Source organism: Aulonocara sp. 'chitande type north' Nkhata Bay, linkage group LG6 (genome assembly GCF_057382095.1).
Source record: "Aulonocara sp. 'chitande type north' Nkhata Bay isolate Kocher_YH1m ecotype deep benthic linkage group LG6, A_spYH_male_GT1.1, whole genome shotgun sequence".
In the NCBI taxonomy this organism is placed as follows: Eukaryota; Metazoa; Chordata; class Actinopteri; order Cichliformes; family Cichlidae; genus Aulonocara; species Aulonocara sp. 'chitande type north' Nkhata Bay.
The window spans coordinates 19,729,676-19,747,429 of record NC_141349.1 but is presented as its reverse complement, the minus strand read 5'-3'; the positions used below and the strand labels follow the sequence as shown (position 1 = coordinate 19,747,429).

The window sequence follows — 17,754 nt, the reverse complement described above, 5'->3', positions numbered from 1 at the left end:
ACACAGCATTATGTAGGATAGCAAAACTATCCTTTGTTTATCTGAGTCATGGTGGCTGGAATAAAGCTTTTGCTTTCATACTTTTTTAAAAAACGATGTTGTTCTGCACTTTGGGATCAAAAACCTGAAGCCAGAAAATCTCACTCCTTGGAAGCAAAATATAAAGGAATAAGTGGTGAATCAAGACCTTTGCACACTACTGTAAATATGCTTGAAACTAAGCAGGAAGAAAATAAATACTCTGCTGCTCTGTATTCAGAATGCAATTATCATTTTGTGCCTTGTACCATGACAGCAGTGGTGTTTTTTTCTTATCTCTCATTTAAACAACATAAAAGAAAAGAAACAACACGGTTGTACTATTCATAATATGTTTAATATTTAGCTGAGCAAATAATAAAATCACTTTCAGTGGAGTTCTCCTTGTAAAGCACAACTTTTTTTTTCCAATCACAAAGCATATTTCTTCATTCAGTGATGAGAATGTAAGATGAAAGGGAGAATTTATTCCACCTGGGAGCCATTCAAAGCGAAGTTGCACTCAAGACGTCAGTGACAAAGAAAGGCTTGCCTGTCATTCTTTGACAACTAGGCTCAAGGGTGGGATCATTTACGCCTGGGTGATATCAGATCCGCTTTTACTCCATCTCACACCTCCACTCCCTCACTTATCATTTTCTCATCCCTGTGTGCATTCTCAAATATTCATGACCACGAAGCCAGTGTCATCTTACAATATCTAAATGAGAAGCCCAAGGTGCAGGTAAAACCATCCTACTATGAAATTCTTAGGTCTTCTACGAATGTTAAAGCAGTCATCTATAAACCTCGCTCCATCAGTTTCCTTCCCCCATCTTCACCATTTCCACCCTCCTTTATTTCCACTTCAAAACTCTTATGGTGGGTACGGTAATAGGTGACATGCCATATAACACAAAACTGCAGATGTGCTACATTTCTGCTGCATCTATTCTGTTTTTTTTTGGGGGGGGGGGGGGGGGGGGGGGGGGTTGTGTTCCACTGCAGTGAATCAGCTGGTGGCACAACATCTGCTATCAAAGCTGAAAGTGATATGTAAAACTTTTGACAGCCGATTTGTAAAACACACACAAACACAGCAAATTGCCCCAGTGCTCGCTCTCGCAAAGGGGCAAAAAAAAAAAAAAAGCAACTTTAAATTAAATGACCGAGCCTTGACTGAGCGATTCTCGATCTGCCACTTAAGCAACTAGGGGCTGACGCATTGTGCCAGCTCATGTTCAGGGTCACGCCTGTGTCAACGAAAGCCTCTCTAATGAGACCCAGACAAGCGCGCTGTGCCCAGCCGAGCCGAGGAAATGTAAGCGCAAGAGCTTTGGTACAAGGAAAAAAAAGAAAAGGCAGATCTATTGCAGGGGCACTATGCAAGGCATTGTTTTAATGGTCACATTTTTTTTTTAAAGCAGTCTGCGTAAGGTATAAGGGCTCTGCTGTGTGTGTGTGTGTGTTTATTTAGTGGAATGAGTTGAGTGAAGCATATAAAAATATGCTAAATAGGATCTGTCTATAACGCTGTTTTTAAGCATAAAGCTCTAAAAGCAAAGCTTGAGTGAAATGTCGTGTGCTTTATCAGTGATACTTTTGACAGTCTGACAGGAGCTATTGAGAAATATCACTCACAGAGACAGAGTGAAGGACAGACCAGAAGACAGACGCTAAAAATCCCTAAATACTGAAGCACTTAATAAAATCAAATATTTTGTCCACAGCTTGTGCATCAAAGAACTCTTGACTGACACCTACCATGAACAATATCTTTTTTCTCCAAGGCTTTCTTAAAATAATATATAAAGGCAGTAAATATTTTACCAACATCAGTAATGTATCTTAATATAGTAGTCATTACAATGTTCATCTTTTAAGATATTTCTTAAAACTCCCAACGGTAACACAAGCATAAAAACTACCCACAGGAAGTTTCTGCAACAGGCAAATGGCCCTGCTGCCAGATCCACTAGCTAATGCCATTACACAGAAATCCAAGTAAATGGTTTGACACATTTAGGTTAAAGTTAAACCTTCAGTTTAAACTGTTTAAAACTCTTTGATTATTTTATATCATGGGGCAAGAGACAGTAAGATGCAGCAGAGCATGCTTTAACCTTCATATACGGGTCTTTTAACCTGAAATTTAATGATGCAGAACACACAAAAATTAAAATATGCAAACTTTTTATACTGTTGTCCATGTGCTACAATTTCATCTGCACACTGAAGCTGTCCTAGGTTAACTTTGACCTGTTACAATTGATTTCAGACCCATCGAATCAAGCAAAATTGTGCTTTTATAGGAACTTTAAACTGTTAAACTGCACATCTCATGTCTGTGTGTGTGTTTTCAAGTGGCAGTGGTGACACGGGATCTTGACAACATCACAAGAACTGTCTGTGTTTCCCCCAACAGATGCTCAAGTTCCTGCAGAGTGTTGCTTTTTGAAGAACCGTTGAGTAATCCTGAAGCAGTGAAATGATAAAACAGCGTAGGAGTGATCATATATAGCGCCAAAAGGGAACAGAGGTCGGAGTGTGCCTTGACGCAGACAAGAAATCTGCACCTGCAATGTACTTAAACAAAATTAAACAAATCATAAGTTAATTTCTAGAGAAGTTATAAAGAGCTATTGTGAGCTAATTTAGGCTAACCTAAATGAGAGTTAACTGAGATTAAAATACAGCATAAGAGGGATTATGGGGGACATAACTTCATAAAAGTACCTGATCTACCATTTCAGTGAGTGTGGGAAACGTGCAAGTCCCACGCGCAAGGTTTCTAACCAATGCTTTGAATCCACATACTAGTTTGCAATAAGCCTTTTTTTTCCATTCTTTTGAGGATTGTTTGGCAGTGAGGACAGTGTTTAACGGTTGTAATGGTCATACATGCTTTTGCATTAAATCCTAGAAGTTGCAAAATGTTCTTGCCAATAAATCATTAAATCATTGTTATGTTTTTAACTGTTATGTTTTTATGCCTTAGGTAAAACAGGATATGATATTATATGATTGTAGAGGTTTTTGCTCCAAAAATGTGTTACCTAAAAAAACCCTTTCCCTATTCTCTGAACAGAGGAGTAATTATTCATTTATTAATATCAGATAGGCTTTCTATATATTTTTTGGTTTTTGCAAGGAGGGACGTATTGATTTGGGGCTATTCTGAATGCCAGCATGACAGCTACTCTTGTTCCCCTGTCAATATTCTCGCCTCTGTATCGTAGAACATATAGAAAAAAAAGGGAAAACCCCTAGATCTGCAATAGACTGGTGACCTGTCCAATGTTGACTAGGACACCTGGGATAGGCTCCAGCTCCTCTGCACCCTTCATCGGATAAGAAAATAAATGGATGGACAAAGTGCGGTTAAACCCCGCACCTGTTTTCCTGACTGTTCCAGTTAAGGGTCGTGGGGGAGTTAGAGCTTATTGAAGTGAGAACTATCCATTGAAGTATTTTGTGGTTAACTGTCACTGCTTTTCTTAAACAAGCCAGCTTTCTGTCCAATCAGCATTCACACATTACTCATAGTGTTGGCGCCACAGGGCTGTACTGTTGGTTTTTTTGGAGGACTGCATGCAAGCGCATTTGCATAGCCTCTGCATAGGTTGAATTCCCATAATCCCTCTCTCTGTGTAACCGGACTCCTACGCAAACCAACAGCAACGCAGGATCTTAAATCCCACGTTACAACCATTGAGGGAAAAATTAATTCAACTTTTGCAGGAGAATGCCAGGACAGCACTTCATGACCTGAGAGGTCGGGTTTTACAATGACCCAAAGCTTACAAATAAATCAATACTAAAACGAGTGAAACAAACAATAACTTGTTTTGGAACAGACCGCGTCAGAGTCCTGACCTCAAGCTGACTGAGATGCTTTGGCATGATCTGAAGAAGACTGTTCGATCACAAAAAAATAACAGAAATGTTAATCAGTTGAGATTATTTCATGAGATCAAGAACAATCAAAATTCCTCCTCAACGTCCAGTTTCATATGGGGCAGCTGTGGCTCTGGAGGAAGAGTGGGGTCACCCACTAATTGGACGGTTGGTGGTTCAACCTCCAGCTCCTCTAGTCTGTTAGTCAATATGTCCTTAGGCAAAATACTAAACAGATGCATTCATCAGTGTGTGAGAGTGAGTCTGACAGATTAAAAACGTTCTGTTCGAGTGTGTGTATGAGTGAGCGAAGGTATTTTTAGTGTTAAGTGCTTTGAGTTGTGAATAAGTTAAGAAGAGGTCATTGTTCCTGACGGTACTAAACTCAAGGGTTTACATGGTTTTTCCAGCCTACATTGCTCGTGATGACACAGAGCTTTAGTAACACAAAAGTAGAGCTATTAGAGATTTTGTTTATCTATAATTTTGTCTCGGTTGTTGGTTCCAAGGGTTTGGCAACAGGAAGTGGAAGCCACAGGTGGAAAAACACATTTGTTTTTTCACGCCAAGTCAAGTAGCAGATCGTTAAAATAGGTCATTTCAAGTTAGCTACAGGCTGCGTGCATCCACACAGTAAGTGTAGAAAAAAAGTGGGCCCAGTGTGTCTGCGCACCAGAGCAAACACAGCTCCGGTGCGCAGACACACTGGGACTGCATTTGCGCTACTGCTGGCCTTGTGCCAACACAAAATCAGAGGCCTTAATGTAATACATTTGCAAATACTAACCACTAACCACTGCTATACTGAAGTCCTAACTCATCAAAAAAAAAGCTCATGAATGTTTCATAGTAAGTTATGCCAAATTAAGATCTTGGCACGCAGGGTTGAGTGGGGTGGCTGATTGAGATCAAACGTCGGCGCACACTGAAAAGCCTGTTATAAAGTCTGTTTTAAACATCTAAATCAGAGGGCCCGGCCCATTCAGGATTCTATGTCTGGCTCTCTTTTCCATTCCCACTGATGTGCCGATTGGTTTTCCCACGGGATCAGTGCCATGCACGGATGCTCACTGAAGGCTTCACAACCTTTTCCTTCAAAACTCGAGGAAAAAAGTTTTGGTCTGAGACTGATTGGAACGATACAGCCGTGATTCAGTCCTGTAAATCAGCACGCAACTCTTTGCACCTCCGAATAAGCAGGATAAATTTAAACATAATGAGATTCTGAAACCGGATTTCTTTTAATGATCATCCCCCTGTATAGTTTAAAGCTCGGTACAGCAAAACCTCCACTCGAGAGATGTGTTCAAAGCCAGTTGTGAGCAGGCTGTCATCGTTACAGCTCCCCGTTTCTCACCCACTGGATTTTTAGCATGCACATATGCGACGCACACACATGCAGAGCAAAAAGTGTTTACTCACTGATTCCTGGGTCTTGTCCTTTGCATCATACACGCTTAGCTTGACTAGCGTCTCTGGGCTAGCAGGATACTCTGAAGGGAAGGTCACCCCCGTCAGAAACAGTGGGTCTTTGTTCGCCTGGCAAGAGAGAGGGACAGCACAGGACTATGGTGAGATATAGTTTGTGCTCGTGTGTGTACACACATGTGCGATATCCACATTTGCACTGCAACACAGATGTGAAAAAGCAGGAAGCTGAAGAGGGGGAAAAAAGGAAGAGGACTTTTTTTTTTTTTTGCTGGGTAAATGAGCCAGCAGCTGAGCTCAGTCTGCCCTCTTCCTCCTCCTGGCATTTCTCTCCATTCCTCTCACCTCTCCTGGGCACAAAAGCAGAAGATAGAGCTCTCCCTAGTGGGTCTACCTGGAGGTGTGGCATAAATACAGTCTGCCAACTGAGGCTGCAGATCAGGAGCAACAAATGTTGACAGGTAAGCTGGTGCAGTGGCAAGCAGGCAATAGGATTAAAGCAAACACAGCAGACAGTGTTGGGCTTTCAAACACCAGAAGGCAGCATGGCATTAGCCAATATTTGCTCACAACCTCCCTCAAATCGCAGGACCCAGTCACCACCTTTAACTTCTGTTGTGCTCGTTTGAGACTTTCCTTTCATTTCCACACCTGCTAACAAGGGTTCTGAGTGCTATTTGCTTTTACATCAAAACCTTTCTAGAAACAAGACGCGACGAAACGAGCCAAGCAGCAGACAAGCAGTGTCATGAAATAAGACGAGCCTACGTGCTGGGATCTGCAAGGTATGATTTATCAACAACATTTTTGAAAAAGGGAAATTGGTGGTATTTTCTGACAGCGTCATGGTGATACGCCTTTGCTTCCGTGATGTATCAAAACAAAGGAAATCATTGTTACATACAAAAAACACTGTCCTTAAGGGACCTTTAGGCATATTTTAAACTGTTATAAAAGTTTTGTGTGCAAGACGATCAATAGGATGAGCTTTCAGTGTTTAATTCTCTACATTTTGTGATCGATTCAGCGACCCTTGCCTTGTCCATCCCCGCTCTTTCTTTGTCTTTCTGGAAATTTCTGGGACTCTGAGCTACATGTTACTGGCAGGGGGTAGCTGGCCCCACCAAAATGCTGCGGGTTTATTGTAATATTATAGCTGCCTTGCTTCGCTCCTCTTTGCTCTCTTCTCCTTCCTTCACGCCTATCAGTCGCAGCAGGGGGTGGGCGCCCTCCCTCGCTGAGCCTGGTTCAGCTGGAGGTATCTTCCTCTTAGTATCTTCCTCTTCACTTTTGCCTGTGACGGCTGATAGGGAATGGTTGAATCGTTGTTTTTCTTTGTCCTTTCCTTACAATATGAAATGCCTACTGCTGTGAATTTGTGCCATGAAAATAAAATGAAATTAAACTGCTGATCTGTCTAGGGTGTGCCCTGCCTCCGTCCTATGACAGCTGGGATAGGCTCCGGTCCTTTGTGACCTTAAAGTGGAATAAAACGGTGTCATGGTTCCTGAGTCTCAGACCCAGCGTTTAGAGCTTTTGTTGGCTTGTGGGGATTTATGTTCAGCTGCTTTCTTGTTTATTGTTTACTGTTTATAACGTAATTTCATATTCCCCCAGGCTTTTCAGTCTCTTTATTTATGTCTTTAGTTGGTGATAAGTCTTTTTGTATTTCTGCATCAAGTTCATACGTTTGAATAATTGTCCCTCGTTAGAAGCTTGCTTTCTCTTCTCCTCCTGTGCTGTGAGTCCTACGTCTGGGTCTGAAACCTGACGGATGGATAAGCTGTGGCATCTGCAGTTACCCACATTTTTATTGATTTTTCTTTTTTTATATCAGCAACTTAACATAGACCATGAATCAGGTGACATTTGTGTAACCTCGCTTTTTCTCTCCTCCTCTGATTTGCTGCTTTGTCAGTGGGTCAAAAGTACTGAATGTCATTTGCAGTGAGGCAGCAGCAATATTAGCATGATATTCAACCTGTGTGTGTGAAATGTATTTATACACCTCTCCTCCATTCTGCAGGCATGTGACACTGAGGTAAATAATAGTGGAATCGCTGCCTCAGATCTGATTATAGGTGTGTTAAAAGTTACACTCAATAACTACTTTATCTGTACTGATTAGATAAAAAGCCAGAGAATTTAGACTCCGAGTATGAGGCACGTAGACACAGTCATTTATAATTTATAGCAATAATGCCTCTGGTCAGACCTGGCTGATAAAACTTTTAAGGCATCTCTGTAACATTCATGAATTACTTTAAAGTAAATCCCGTTCGTATCAAATGTTTGCAAAAATAAAAGAACTTTTTTTTATTGCAATCTGCAATAAATTCTACTAAAAACCTGATTGGCATTCAGAGACCGCAGCCCTCTAGTAAAGCCAGTGCTCTATATTACATTTTTTGTTTTAAAGAAGTGATTCAAATCTTCACACAAAATTTATAGTTGACTTTTGCCCCCCCTCGTATTCCTGCTGACAAACAGAGCAACACATTTTATTCCCTCCAACTCCAGGAATAAAGCGTATTGTTCCAGGAGCTGAGGGGCTTTCCTGAGAAGTCTCAAGCAGTGTTTAACTACTTGCTGTTGTCTATTTGAACCAATTCAAAGCATTCTGTTTACACTGGGGGTTTCCTGTTCCCTCGCACAGCTCTGATGGGCGTCTCTCGAACGCAGCCCTTTGGGACCGTGTGGGGACAGACTGGGGACTGGTAATGAGACTGATACAGACAGACTGGCAGCTATGCGTGAATGTCTGAACACACCCTTAAGTTTGAAAAAAAAAGCACAGCATAAAAAATAAGACTACACACTACTGAACTGTTTTGTGCAGCTGTTACATAGTTATAGTGGTTATAGATCGTGCAATGAAAAAAAATCTGCAACTATATGCATGGAAGCAAAAAAGCATCTTAATTAAAAGCTGGCCACTTATTCCTTCAAGGTCATTTTCTTTGTGGGCTCTGCACCATTTCCAGTGCTTCCACAATTTTTATAAAGAAGACCCGTCCATCACGTCTGACTACTTGCCCTTGCGCATTTGCAGTTTTGCAGCAACTTCCATGCCAGAATGACCCAACCTTCATGTCTAGAATCATTACTTATGATGAGAGCTGGGCCTGGCTCAGCTCAGCGACCCAGATGCTAAACAGCAGTCCAAGAGCTCTAGTGTCCAAACTTAAAGGCAGAGCTTCAAGATCAAGATCGTGACACGTGAACAGTGCTTGTCTTTATTTTTTACACTGAATTTTCTCCTTGTGTCAGAGTGTCGACGCAGCTTCGCCTTGACATCACAGAGCACTGAAAAGGCTAGGACTTTTTGGCTAAACTAGAAGAATCTTTTTAGCTAACTACTAGGGGTGCAACAATACTCGTATCGATATTGAACCGTTCGATACAGTGCTTTCGGTTCGGTACGCATTTGTATCGAACAATACAAAATTTTTAATTTATTTTATCAACTTTTCTTCTGACCATGCTGTCTGTGTTGAGCGCTCAGTGGATCTGCGTTCGTCTACTCCGCCTAGGCTGCACTGTTGAGCGCAGATCCACTGAGCGCAGCGCAAGCTAGCAAGACAGGAGCTAAGCTCGTTGCAACATGGCAACTGCCTCAACGCTACCCGAAATTGAACCTTCCCCACCCTCATTCAGATCTGGCGTTTGGAACTATTTTGGTTTTCATGTGAAGCATGACCCTGATGTTAAGCGCCTCATGGACAAAAGTAAAACAGTATGTCGGATGTGCCATGCAATGCTCAATTGGTGGGAACTAGTGCGTTAGCACAGTTAGCTTGTTAACGTGTTGATGCCGTCCAGCCCCACGCACGGGGCGATCCGCGGTAACTTGTTAACGGAGATTTTCCGCGTTATGGCGTTAATGTCCTTTCAACGAGATTAACGCTGACAGCACTAGTGGGAACACAACGAATATGACTGCACATTTATACCGACATCATCCTAGTGCAAAGACAAGTGGAAGCAGACAAAAACAGCAAGCACGCATGCTACAAACTTTACCCGAGTCATTTAGACAGCCGTTAGCACATGATTCTCCTTAAGGGAACCTGATATGTTTAATATGCTGCTGAGAATATAGCCCAGAAGAAGCGTATAGTATAGCTTTTATTTTGGAAAGAGACATTTCTCTGTAATAAACTCTCTTTTCCAAAGATGAGTGATTTCTCGATCAGATAAATTTATTTATTTTTTATTATTTTGTTGTTTCAGCAACATTAAATTTAAAAACTGTACTTTTGAGTTATTTTAATAAATGACAAATTAAAAAGGCATGAACATTTTTTTGTATCAAAAAAACATCGAACCGTGACACCAAAGTATCGAACCGAACCATGAATTTTGTGTATCGTTGCACCCCTACTAACTACCCACCCTGTGCTGCCAGATATGCTTCCCTTCAACTGTCCCTTCACAGCGTGCAGAGGAAGACTTCAAGAGAATAATCCAAATGAAGCAAAATCAGTGGAAGCCGCAAAAGGAGGCAGCTATGGACTGGATAGCTCACAAATTGAAATTAGGTTTCTGCTTTTTTTTTTTTTTTGATCACAGCACGTACCATCAAAATATGATTTCCTGGCAAGCGGATAAATTATAACAGCGATTTATTGCACAGACCTTATTACAAGGAGGTTGGTGGGTGCAAGGCCGCTAGAAGATGAAAAGAGTTACTTCAGCACTTTGACATACCACAGATTTTTTTAAATAGGCAATATTTCAAAAGCAGTTAATTATGTCAGTTTATAGTGTATAGAGAGAGGAAAACGAAGCAGAGAATGAAGGGTATGATATGAACAAAGGCCCTCAAACCAAGTAATCAAACCACAGGTGTTGTGGTTAAATACTCTGCTGAGATTCTTCTGCCGCGTGTGTTCAGGTGTTTTCATCCATCACCTAAACACGATAGTTTGTTATTTCTTCGGAATGAGTTTTTAAAAAAAGTCAACATTGAATGAATGCTTCATCTGCTTTTCTGTAGCTCTGCTGAGATTGACACATCAGCCGAAGAGCCTTAGACAATCCAGGGTTTTCGGAGCTCGGAGAGCCAGACTCTGAAGTCTCCCTAAAAACAGCAGTGCGCTTAACACACAAGGACAGAATTATGTGTTTAACTGCACGCTCACACACATACACACAGACAGAACGCACAAAAACCACCTCCTCACCACACCACTAACCCCGCTGATCCTTCAGAAATCTACGCCGGGCTGACAGAGGGGAAATAAAACAAGTCTATTGCTTCTGATTTCATGTCTCTAGACGCGGTAATATTAGTCTTGACGCCTGGTGCCATTTTGCCACCCAGCCATGAAGCTGTGTGGTTTGTGTACACCGACGCTCTAAACACACAGCCTGATTGAGCACAGTAGGTACACACGCAGTGGAATCAATGCACTGCTTTGAGCCCAGAGCAAATGGGGATCTTATCTGTACTATACACTGACAAAAAGACAGACTTGACCATTATACTCGAGAATGTGCAGGTACACAGACATAATCCGTTACACTTCCCTCTCTGGCACGCTGAATATGCCTCATTCAGACTTACCAGCATGCTTGGCAGCCTCGGCTACAGCTGAATCTTCTTAGAGCTGCTGATGGGCTGAGATGAGCTAAAGTGGTAATGCTGTCTCCATTTACACAAAGAAGTGAGCCAGGCTGTCATACAAGTGGTCAACATATGCTATGGGAGACAGCTGGCCCTCTCTTGTCTTTTTGTCAGTCTGGGTTGCAAATCTCTGTGGAATAACCAATTTAGGCCATTAAGAGGGTGTGTGTGTGTTTGTGTGCGATTGGGCAGAGGGGGAAGTGCAAGTACTCTGGGTCGAGTTTCCTTGACCATTCATAATTACATATACACAGAGAGAGTAGACTTTTGGACTTGTTCCAGGCAGGGGTTCTTTGCTTGACTAGCCTGACATCAAAGGCTGTTTTATCCCCTGCCTTTGCATGACGTCAAATCCCCTCAAGTACCACCACTTCTGGACCCATTGCCCATGTTTAAGGAAAGGGATTTTCCTACACAGAAGTATTAGGGATTGGCAGAAAATGCAACTTTTTCCATCCCAATTTCTGTCTCTTGTGTCAGGCTCAGCACAGAGAAAGCATGCACATGTGGAAAACAAAGGACTTACAATTTCTACAAAAAGGACATCTCCTTTCTCTGAACATTTGGTAAAATACCAGATGGCATTTTTCTGTGTCTGTATGTGTGTGTTGGTAGCTTCAAATACAATGTGACCAAAAACCATTTTTTCAGCATTTAAGCTGTCACTTGTCGCTTTTCTGTTTTACCAACCGCAGGTTAAGCTGCAGTATCCGCACTGAGACATAAATCTGCTTATGGAGACAAAATGGGTCAAGTTAAAATACAGAGTCCCGGTTCTGTACTACAACCCCAGTTACAAAAATGTTGGGATGTAAATAAAACAATGCAATCCACTTGAGCCCACTTTTTGTCTTCCTATTGTTTCAGGTTGCAATGTTTTTGTTCTTTTTGTGACTTTGTCTCTTTAAGTTATATACAGTGTTGGGAGTAATGAGATACAAAGTCACGTGTTACTGTAAACACACTGCATTTTTTCAGCAGTAACTGCATTACAGTTACAAATATGTCATTACTTACAAAGGTGCACCAAACAAACATGCACTAAAAAAGACATGAGTGCGACGGTAAAGTGGAAACTGCATGCAGGACAGACAGAAGCCGCATTATGCTGCTAACACAACTTCGCCTCTTTGCAAGCATCTGCACCAGCATGATAACGCTAAGCTAGCCAAGAACCCAGAGTAACGTTCAAGCTGAGTGAATGCTGACCCCAGACCATCGGACAGCCTGATCTTCAACAGGTAACAAAAGCAGTAATGAGCAGTCAGGTTGGGGCCTCCATTTACACCTGTTCATGTTTCTAAAGAAGACTCACTGTGGCGATCGCTTTAAAAACACCTGGAATTGTTCCTCTTGTGTTTTGCGAGTCCCTGTTCTTACTTCCTCTGAAACATGTGAGTGGTGAGACATAAAGAGTGATCATATAGCTTTCATAAAACAAAGAACATTTTCCCCCTGACCTGAGCACGATTGACGGGCGGGACCAGAGAGGCTTTGTAGCACCTGGCATGCTCTATCATTTATCTTCTAAATGAAATCTTTCTATCACATAAAGCATGATAGCACACATATTACACGAGCAAGACTTCACACAGCCAGCCAGGCCCGGCGCTCGCAAAGCCGACAGCAGCTGTTGAGAGAAAGCATCCTGGGAATGTGACAACAGTGAAAACACAAGTGCTGTCTTCAAATAATACACATAGAGTAAGCTCCCCGGGGCCTGCACGCCAGCACACACACACACACACACACACACACACACACACACACACACACACACACACACACACACACACACACACACACACGTCTGCCTTTGGTCATACAAGTTAATAAACATTTGTTTCTGTATTAAGTGTGAAAGCCTACAGGCAAGAATCCCTTGCTCCATTAAAACTTCAATCAAAGATTATTTCAACAAGACATATTCTCTTCTCAGTTTGGCTTCAAGTCTGAGTCCAAATAACACTAATATTGGTTTTCTGATTGATCCGGTTTCTGGGGGGAAATGCTAAATACACTGGTTTATGTAACAGAAGAAATGTTCACTTTTATGACACAATCCAGACTAATAAAGTGAATATACGGACAGCAAATCTACCAGACTCTCTGTAAGGGTGCAAACCTCTCTTTTAAAACACACTCATTAAATCACAATGAATGGGTACGTACCCTTTTTTTTGTGTGAAGACAAAAGCAGTTCATATCCTCAGATCATACTCCAAATCCTTAACATTACAGCCATGAAATCAAAACTCCAGCAGCCTTCAGAGTGTCTGCAGAGCTGGCTGAGCCAGCATACAGTGTCCTACCACATCCTGTCTTTCCACTCACACATGCACAAACACACATACTCTGCTGCTCCCTTGACTGAGGGGAAAAGCAGTTGAAATCAGTCTTTGAAAGAGACGGTTATGCTAATTTAGCTTTACTGGATTAGGAGGGAAATAGTGTCTCCTTTTTATGCGCCTGGAAACTTTGCCCTCATATGAGGAAGGAGAAGAGAAAAAAAGGACTGTGTGTGTGTGTTGGCCTCTGCACATGTGTGTAGGTGGGTGTTCCAAAGTGGGACGGGGGCAGCTGTTGCTGCCCAGAAAACACTCATGTGGCTGCTGTCTCAGCAACAACACTGTCACGGTGGAAGTAAAAGAAGAAGAATTTAAAGAGGTCAAAGAGCGCAAAACACTCTCACTGTTTTACCCACACACAATTAAACCCACAAACGCATACTGTATATGTACTGTAAATGCATGATTGACACGCAACACAGTCACTCATGTGAATGTCTGGACTCAGCTGTCACTAGAAATAGAAGGTTAGGGCTCATTGTCTGTTCCAGTTCAGTGAGTCAGATGGAAAAGCAAGGTTGATAGAAAGGAGGGCAGACAGCGATGGAGAGAATACCAACGGAGACTTGGTGACCCAGAGATACGGCAAAACAACAAACATCATAGGCCGGAGACAAGCAAGAGGATGGTGTGTGTGCGTGTGATGCCTTACCTCAACTATCTCTGTGCAGGCGTGAGACACGAGGTGCTGCTTGTGGGGATCTATGACAGCCACCTGGACCAAAGCATTGGGCTTCCTGTCTCTGCCTGAGGCCACCAGATCATTACAGGCTACACAGAGGAAGATAGGGAGGAAGGGAGAGCCGACAGGGAGCATAGAGGATGGAGAGAAACAGGAGACGAGAGGATAGAAGGGAGGAGAAGGGGATGAAAGATGAGAGGGGAAGATTTTCCTTTAGGATATAAAGTGAAGTGACACAAATCACATGACAGTGGGTCAAAACATGACATTAGACTGTAGAAAATACTAACAGTACAAGGCAACAATAATATAATATAAATAAACTATATTGTATTATAATAATAATAACATAACAACAATAAACTATACAAGAAGAAAGGAAAAAACAGCCAAGGTAGCTTTATATATTAAAATTCATATGTGAAAGTGCAAAACAACATCACAAAAGACCCAAGCAGCTACACGTGCTGCATGTTAGGACTAATTCAGTGAGTTTTAGCTTCCAGTGATTCTAAAAACACACACATAACTTAGATTAAACAAATATGTCACATTCGTTATGATAAAGATAACATGATATTTGAAAGCTCAATCGATGTGTTGTCATGTTTATTATTTCAATATATTTCCAAAATACTCTTAAATATTAAACCTTAATCAAGAAGTCTTACTTTATGCATCAAGACCTCAAACCCCCAAAACAAACTCATCTATGAGAAAGGACATCTGACTCAAGGAACGAACCAGTGTCGTGTCGAGACATAACAGACATCTTTTAAATTATATTTTTAAGTGCCTGCAGCCTGTTACTAAAACACTTTGTTCCCATTTCTTTAGTTGAATCTGCAAAACATAAATTGCCAGGAATAAATTGTATTTTCGCACCAACAAGGTGAGTCACATAGATCTATTAGCTGAAAATCGGGCATATCTTGGCATGCTGTGCAGTGTGTCCTAAAATAATTTGAAGAAACTGGACAAGTGGAGGATAAAAGAAGAAGTGGCAGGTCAAAAAAAAAACAAAAACCTGAAAATGATATATATATAACTGATGTCTTTCAGTCATCTGAAATGCATGTCCTTAAGACATAGGAAAATAAATCCAGCAAAGACCTGACACAGGACCTTAAAGATTCATTAGGCCCTTCAGGAGATCCATCTACCGTTCACTGAAGCCTCATCAAAAATGGTGTCAGTAGAAGGGTGTCTGTCAAGAAACCATTAAGGAAGGGAAGCAGGGAGAAAAGCCTGAAGTGTGTTAAATCACAAGATCAAGAATGAAAATCAGTGGAAACAGGTCTTATGGAGTAATGAATCCAAATTTAAAATTGTCCAAATTGTCGTCAATATGTATGAAGGAGGTAAGGAGAGCGGTGTCGTTAGCCACGTGGAAAACAGAGTGGAGCCTCTGTTAGGATTTAGGGCTGCATTTCAGCCAGTGGTGTTAAATTATGAACACGGAAAAGTTCTGTCATTTTTTTGATCTAACATGCAATAGAAAAACCCAACAGTCATGGACTGGCCTCCCCAGAGTCCGAGCTACACACAGCCAACATCCCAAGGAGAGCTTTGAATGTCCTTCAAGCAGACTGGAGAGTTATTCCTGACGAAACAAGAAAGTTTTCCTAAGAGAGTTCAGGCTGTGTTGAAGAATAAAAGTGGTCATAACCAAACAGAAGAAGAATTTTCAGGTATCTTTGCTTGAGTAGTTATTTTTTGGGAACTTTTTACTTTTATTTTAAAAAGAACTACTTTTTTTATTTTCCTTTTTTTCTCTGCTAGTGTTCCACGTACCTGATGTAAGCTGGGTACATTTATTAGAATTAAACTTTATTATTATTTTATTATTATATAAATATTGGACAAGGCTCAGGTTTTGCTGCACAAAAATAGCAGGTAGAAACGTCCTCCAAAGAAGTACTTTTTGGTTTCTGTACTTTGAGTACATTTCACAGCCTATATGTTTACTTTCACTTGAGTAAACATATAGACTTCAACTTATACAACTTTTACTAGTATCTGTACTTATACTTAAGTACAGAATGTCTGTACTTTTGCCACCTCTGCCCATTTTCCTTGCAGAATAAACAATGAGGGTTGGTTCAGGACTTTTACACAGCACTGTACTAAAATTGCTGCCTCAGCAGTCAATTAAAATGGCAGCAAGGCAAGACAAACTCCCCCCCGGCAGTGAGATATCAGCTTTATGATGGCTTTCATTTCTGGCATCAAAAGCAGCCTGTCACTCAGCACTCATTTCTTTCAAGGACAGGAAGAATTTTTATCTCACGACTTCTGTACAGCAAATCAGGTTGAATGAATGGTTCCGAACAGCAGCTCTCTCTAGCATACTATAAGATGCACTAAGAACACTCGCTGATGCCAGCGATAATCACAACTAAAATGATAAACACGAATCCACTAAGACAACCTTGTGATCTCCTTGGTAGAGTCAGATGCACAGCAGTGAAGTCAAACAGCAACAAAGCTTCTTGGTTTTTCCTGAATATTTCAAAGCATGTTATGTGAGGTCTGGAGATGGAAGAATGCTAACGTCTGCTGTTATAGTTTTTCAGCACATTGAACAAAAACACAAAGGATGTGACTCTAATGTTCACAGCTGCTTCACATGAAAGCTCAAAACCATCCAGCTCGGTAAATTACACCATATGGCTCTGAAATTATGTATTAATTAGCATTTGTATGCACTCAAGAACAGTAATGACAAAAGTTTGTGAACCTCCCTGGATGAGATCCAAAAGCTGCATTTTATCTGTGCAGCACAATTCGGGCATGCAATGAGTGGTCACCTTACATCAGTGTGCAAAAGAACAAAACAAAAAATATAACCTAAGACGTATGGACAATATGATTCAGTGGGTGAAACTTTATGAAAAAGGCATATCTTCATGCGGTATCTACATCAGCCTGAATATAATGTTTAGGCCAGTGTTTCCCAACCTTTTGGAGCCACGGCACATATTTCACATTAGAAAAATCACACGGCACACCACCAAACTAGGGTCTTCATGTGGGTCGGAATTTTCTCCAGGACAGATTGACTACTTTTTCTTTTCAAATATTTAATGCCCTATAACGCCCTGCCACTTCTCAGAACATGGCTAGCGTGTAATTTCTTCTTCGTCTGTTTTACTGGCAGTTGGCGACCCATTTAATTAGAGCTGGTAGGCAGTGTTGCCAACTCCTCAGTAACGAAAATCGCTATTGGCTGTCCTAAAAGTCGCTAGAAGTCGCTAAATGACATCATCGCCTAATTTGCATAATTGGTCATGCCAATCTAATTGTAACCTATGTTGTTGGAGAGAGAAATAACATCGTGGAAGAGACATAAAGTGAGTAAAAAACGTCCTAAATGCATTTAGAGTTTATTTAGAACTACAAATTAAATTTCTTTTAGCAATTATTGTTTTTTTTAATGTCACAATTCCAACCCTGCTCCTTTACCCGGGCTTGGACCGGCAAAAGTGACCCGAAATAGGCACTCTGGTGGAGTTGCTTTGTGTGTGTGTTTATAAGTAGTTTTAAACCTTGTGATCCACAAAACAGCATAAGAGTAAAAGAGTAAAAGAATAACTGACTGCATTACAGCACCCGCTGCTTGTTGAGAGTAAAAGCGATACGCGCTTTCACGACTTTTTTTTCTAAAAAAAAGTCGCTAAGGGGTCTGAAAACTCGCTAAATATAGCAACAAAGTCGCTAAGTTGGCAACACTGCTGGTAGGTGTACTGCCC

At 41.3% G+C, this 17,754-nt stretch overlaps 1 protein-coding gene across 3 annotated transcripts in view; it reads right to left on the bottom strand.

Annotated features, from left to right (window-relative positions):
* The window catches only part of inpp4b (inositol polyphosphate-4-phosphatase type II B), a 173,676-nt gene that overhangs the window by 128,931 nt on the left and 26,991 nt on the right, over positions 1-17,754 (bottom strand). For 2 of the 3 annotated variants that reach the window (XM_086295440.1, XM_086295439.1), the window contains exons 3-4: positions 13,973-14,091; positions 5,338-5,454 (exon numbers count right to left, since the gene is read on the bottom strand). In XM_086295440.1, the coding sequence (XP_086151566.1) occupies positions 5,338-5,454; positions 13,973-14,091 (236 nt within the window). Of the gene's footprint in view, positions 1-5,337; positions 5,455-13,144; positions 13,193-13,972; positions 14,092-17,754 lie in introns of those variants that run through there. The other variant, XM_086295441.1, reaches the window with a different exon arrangement.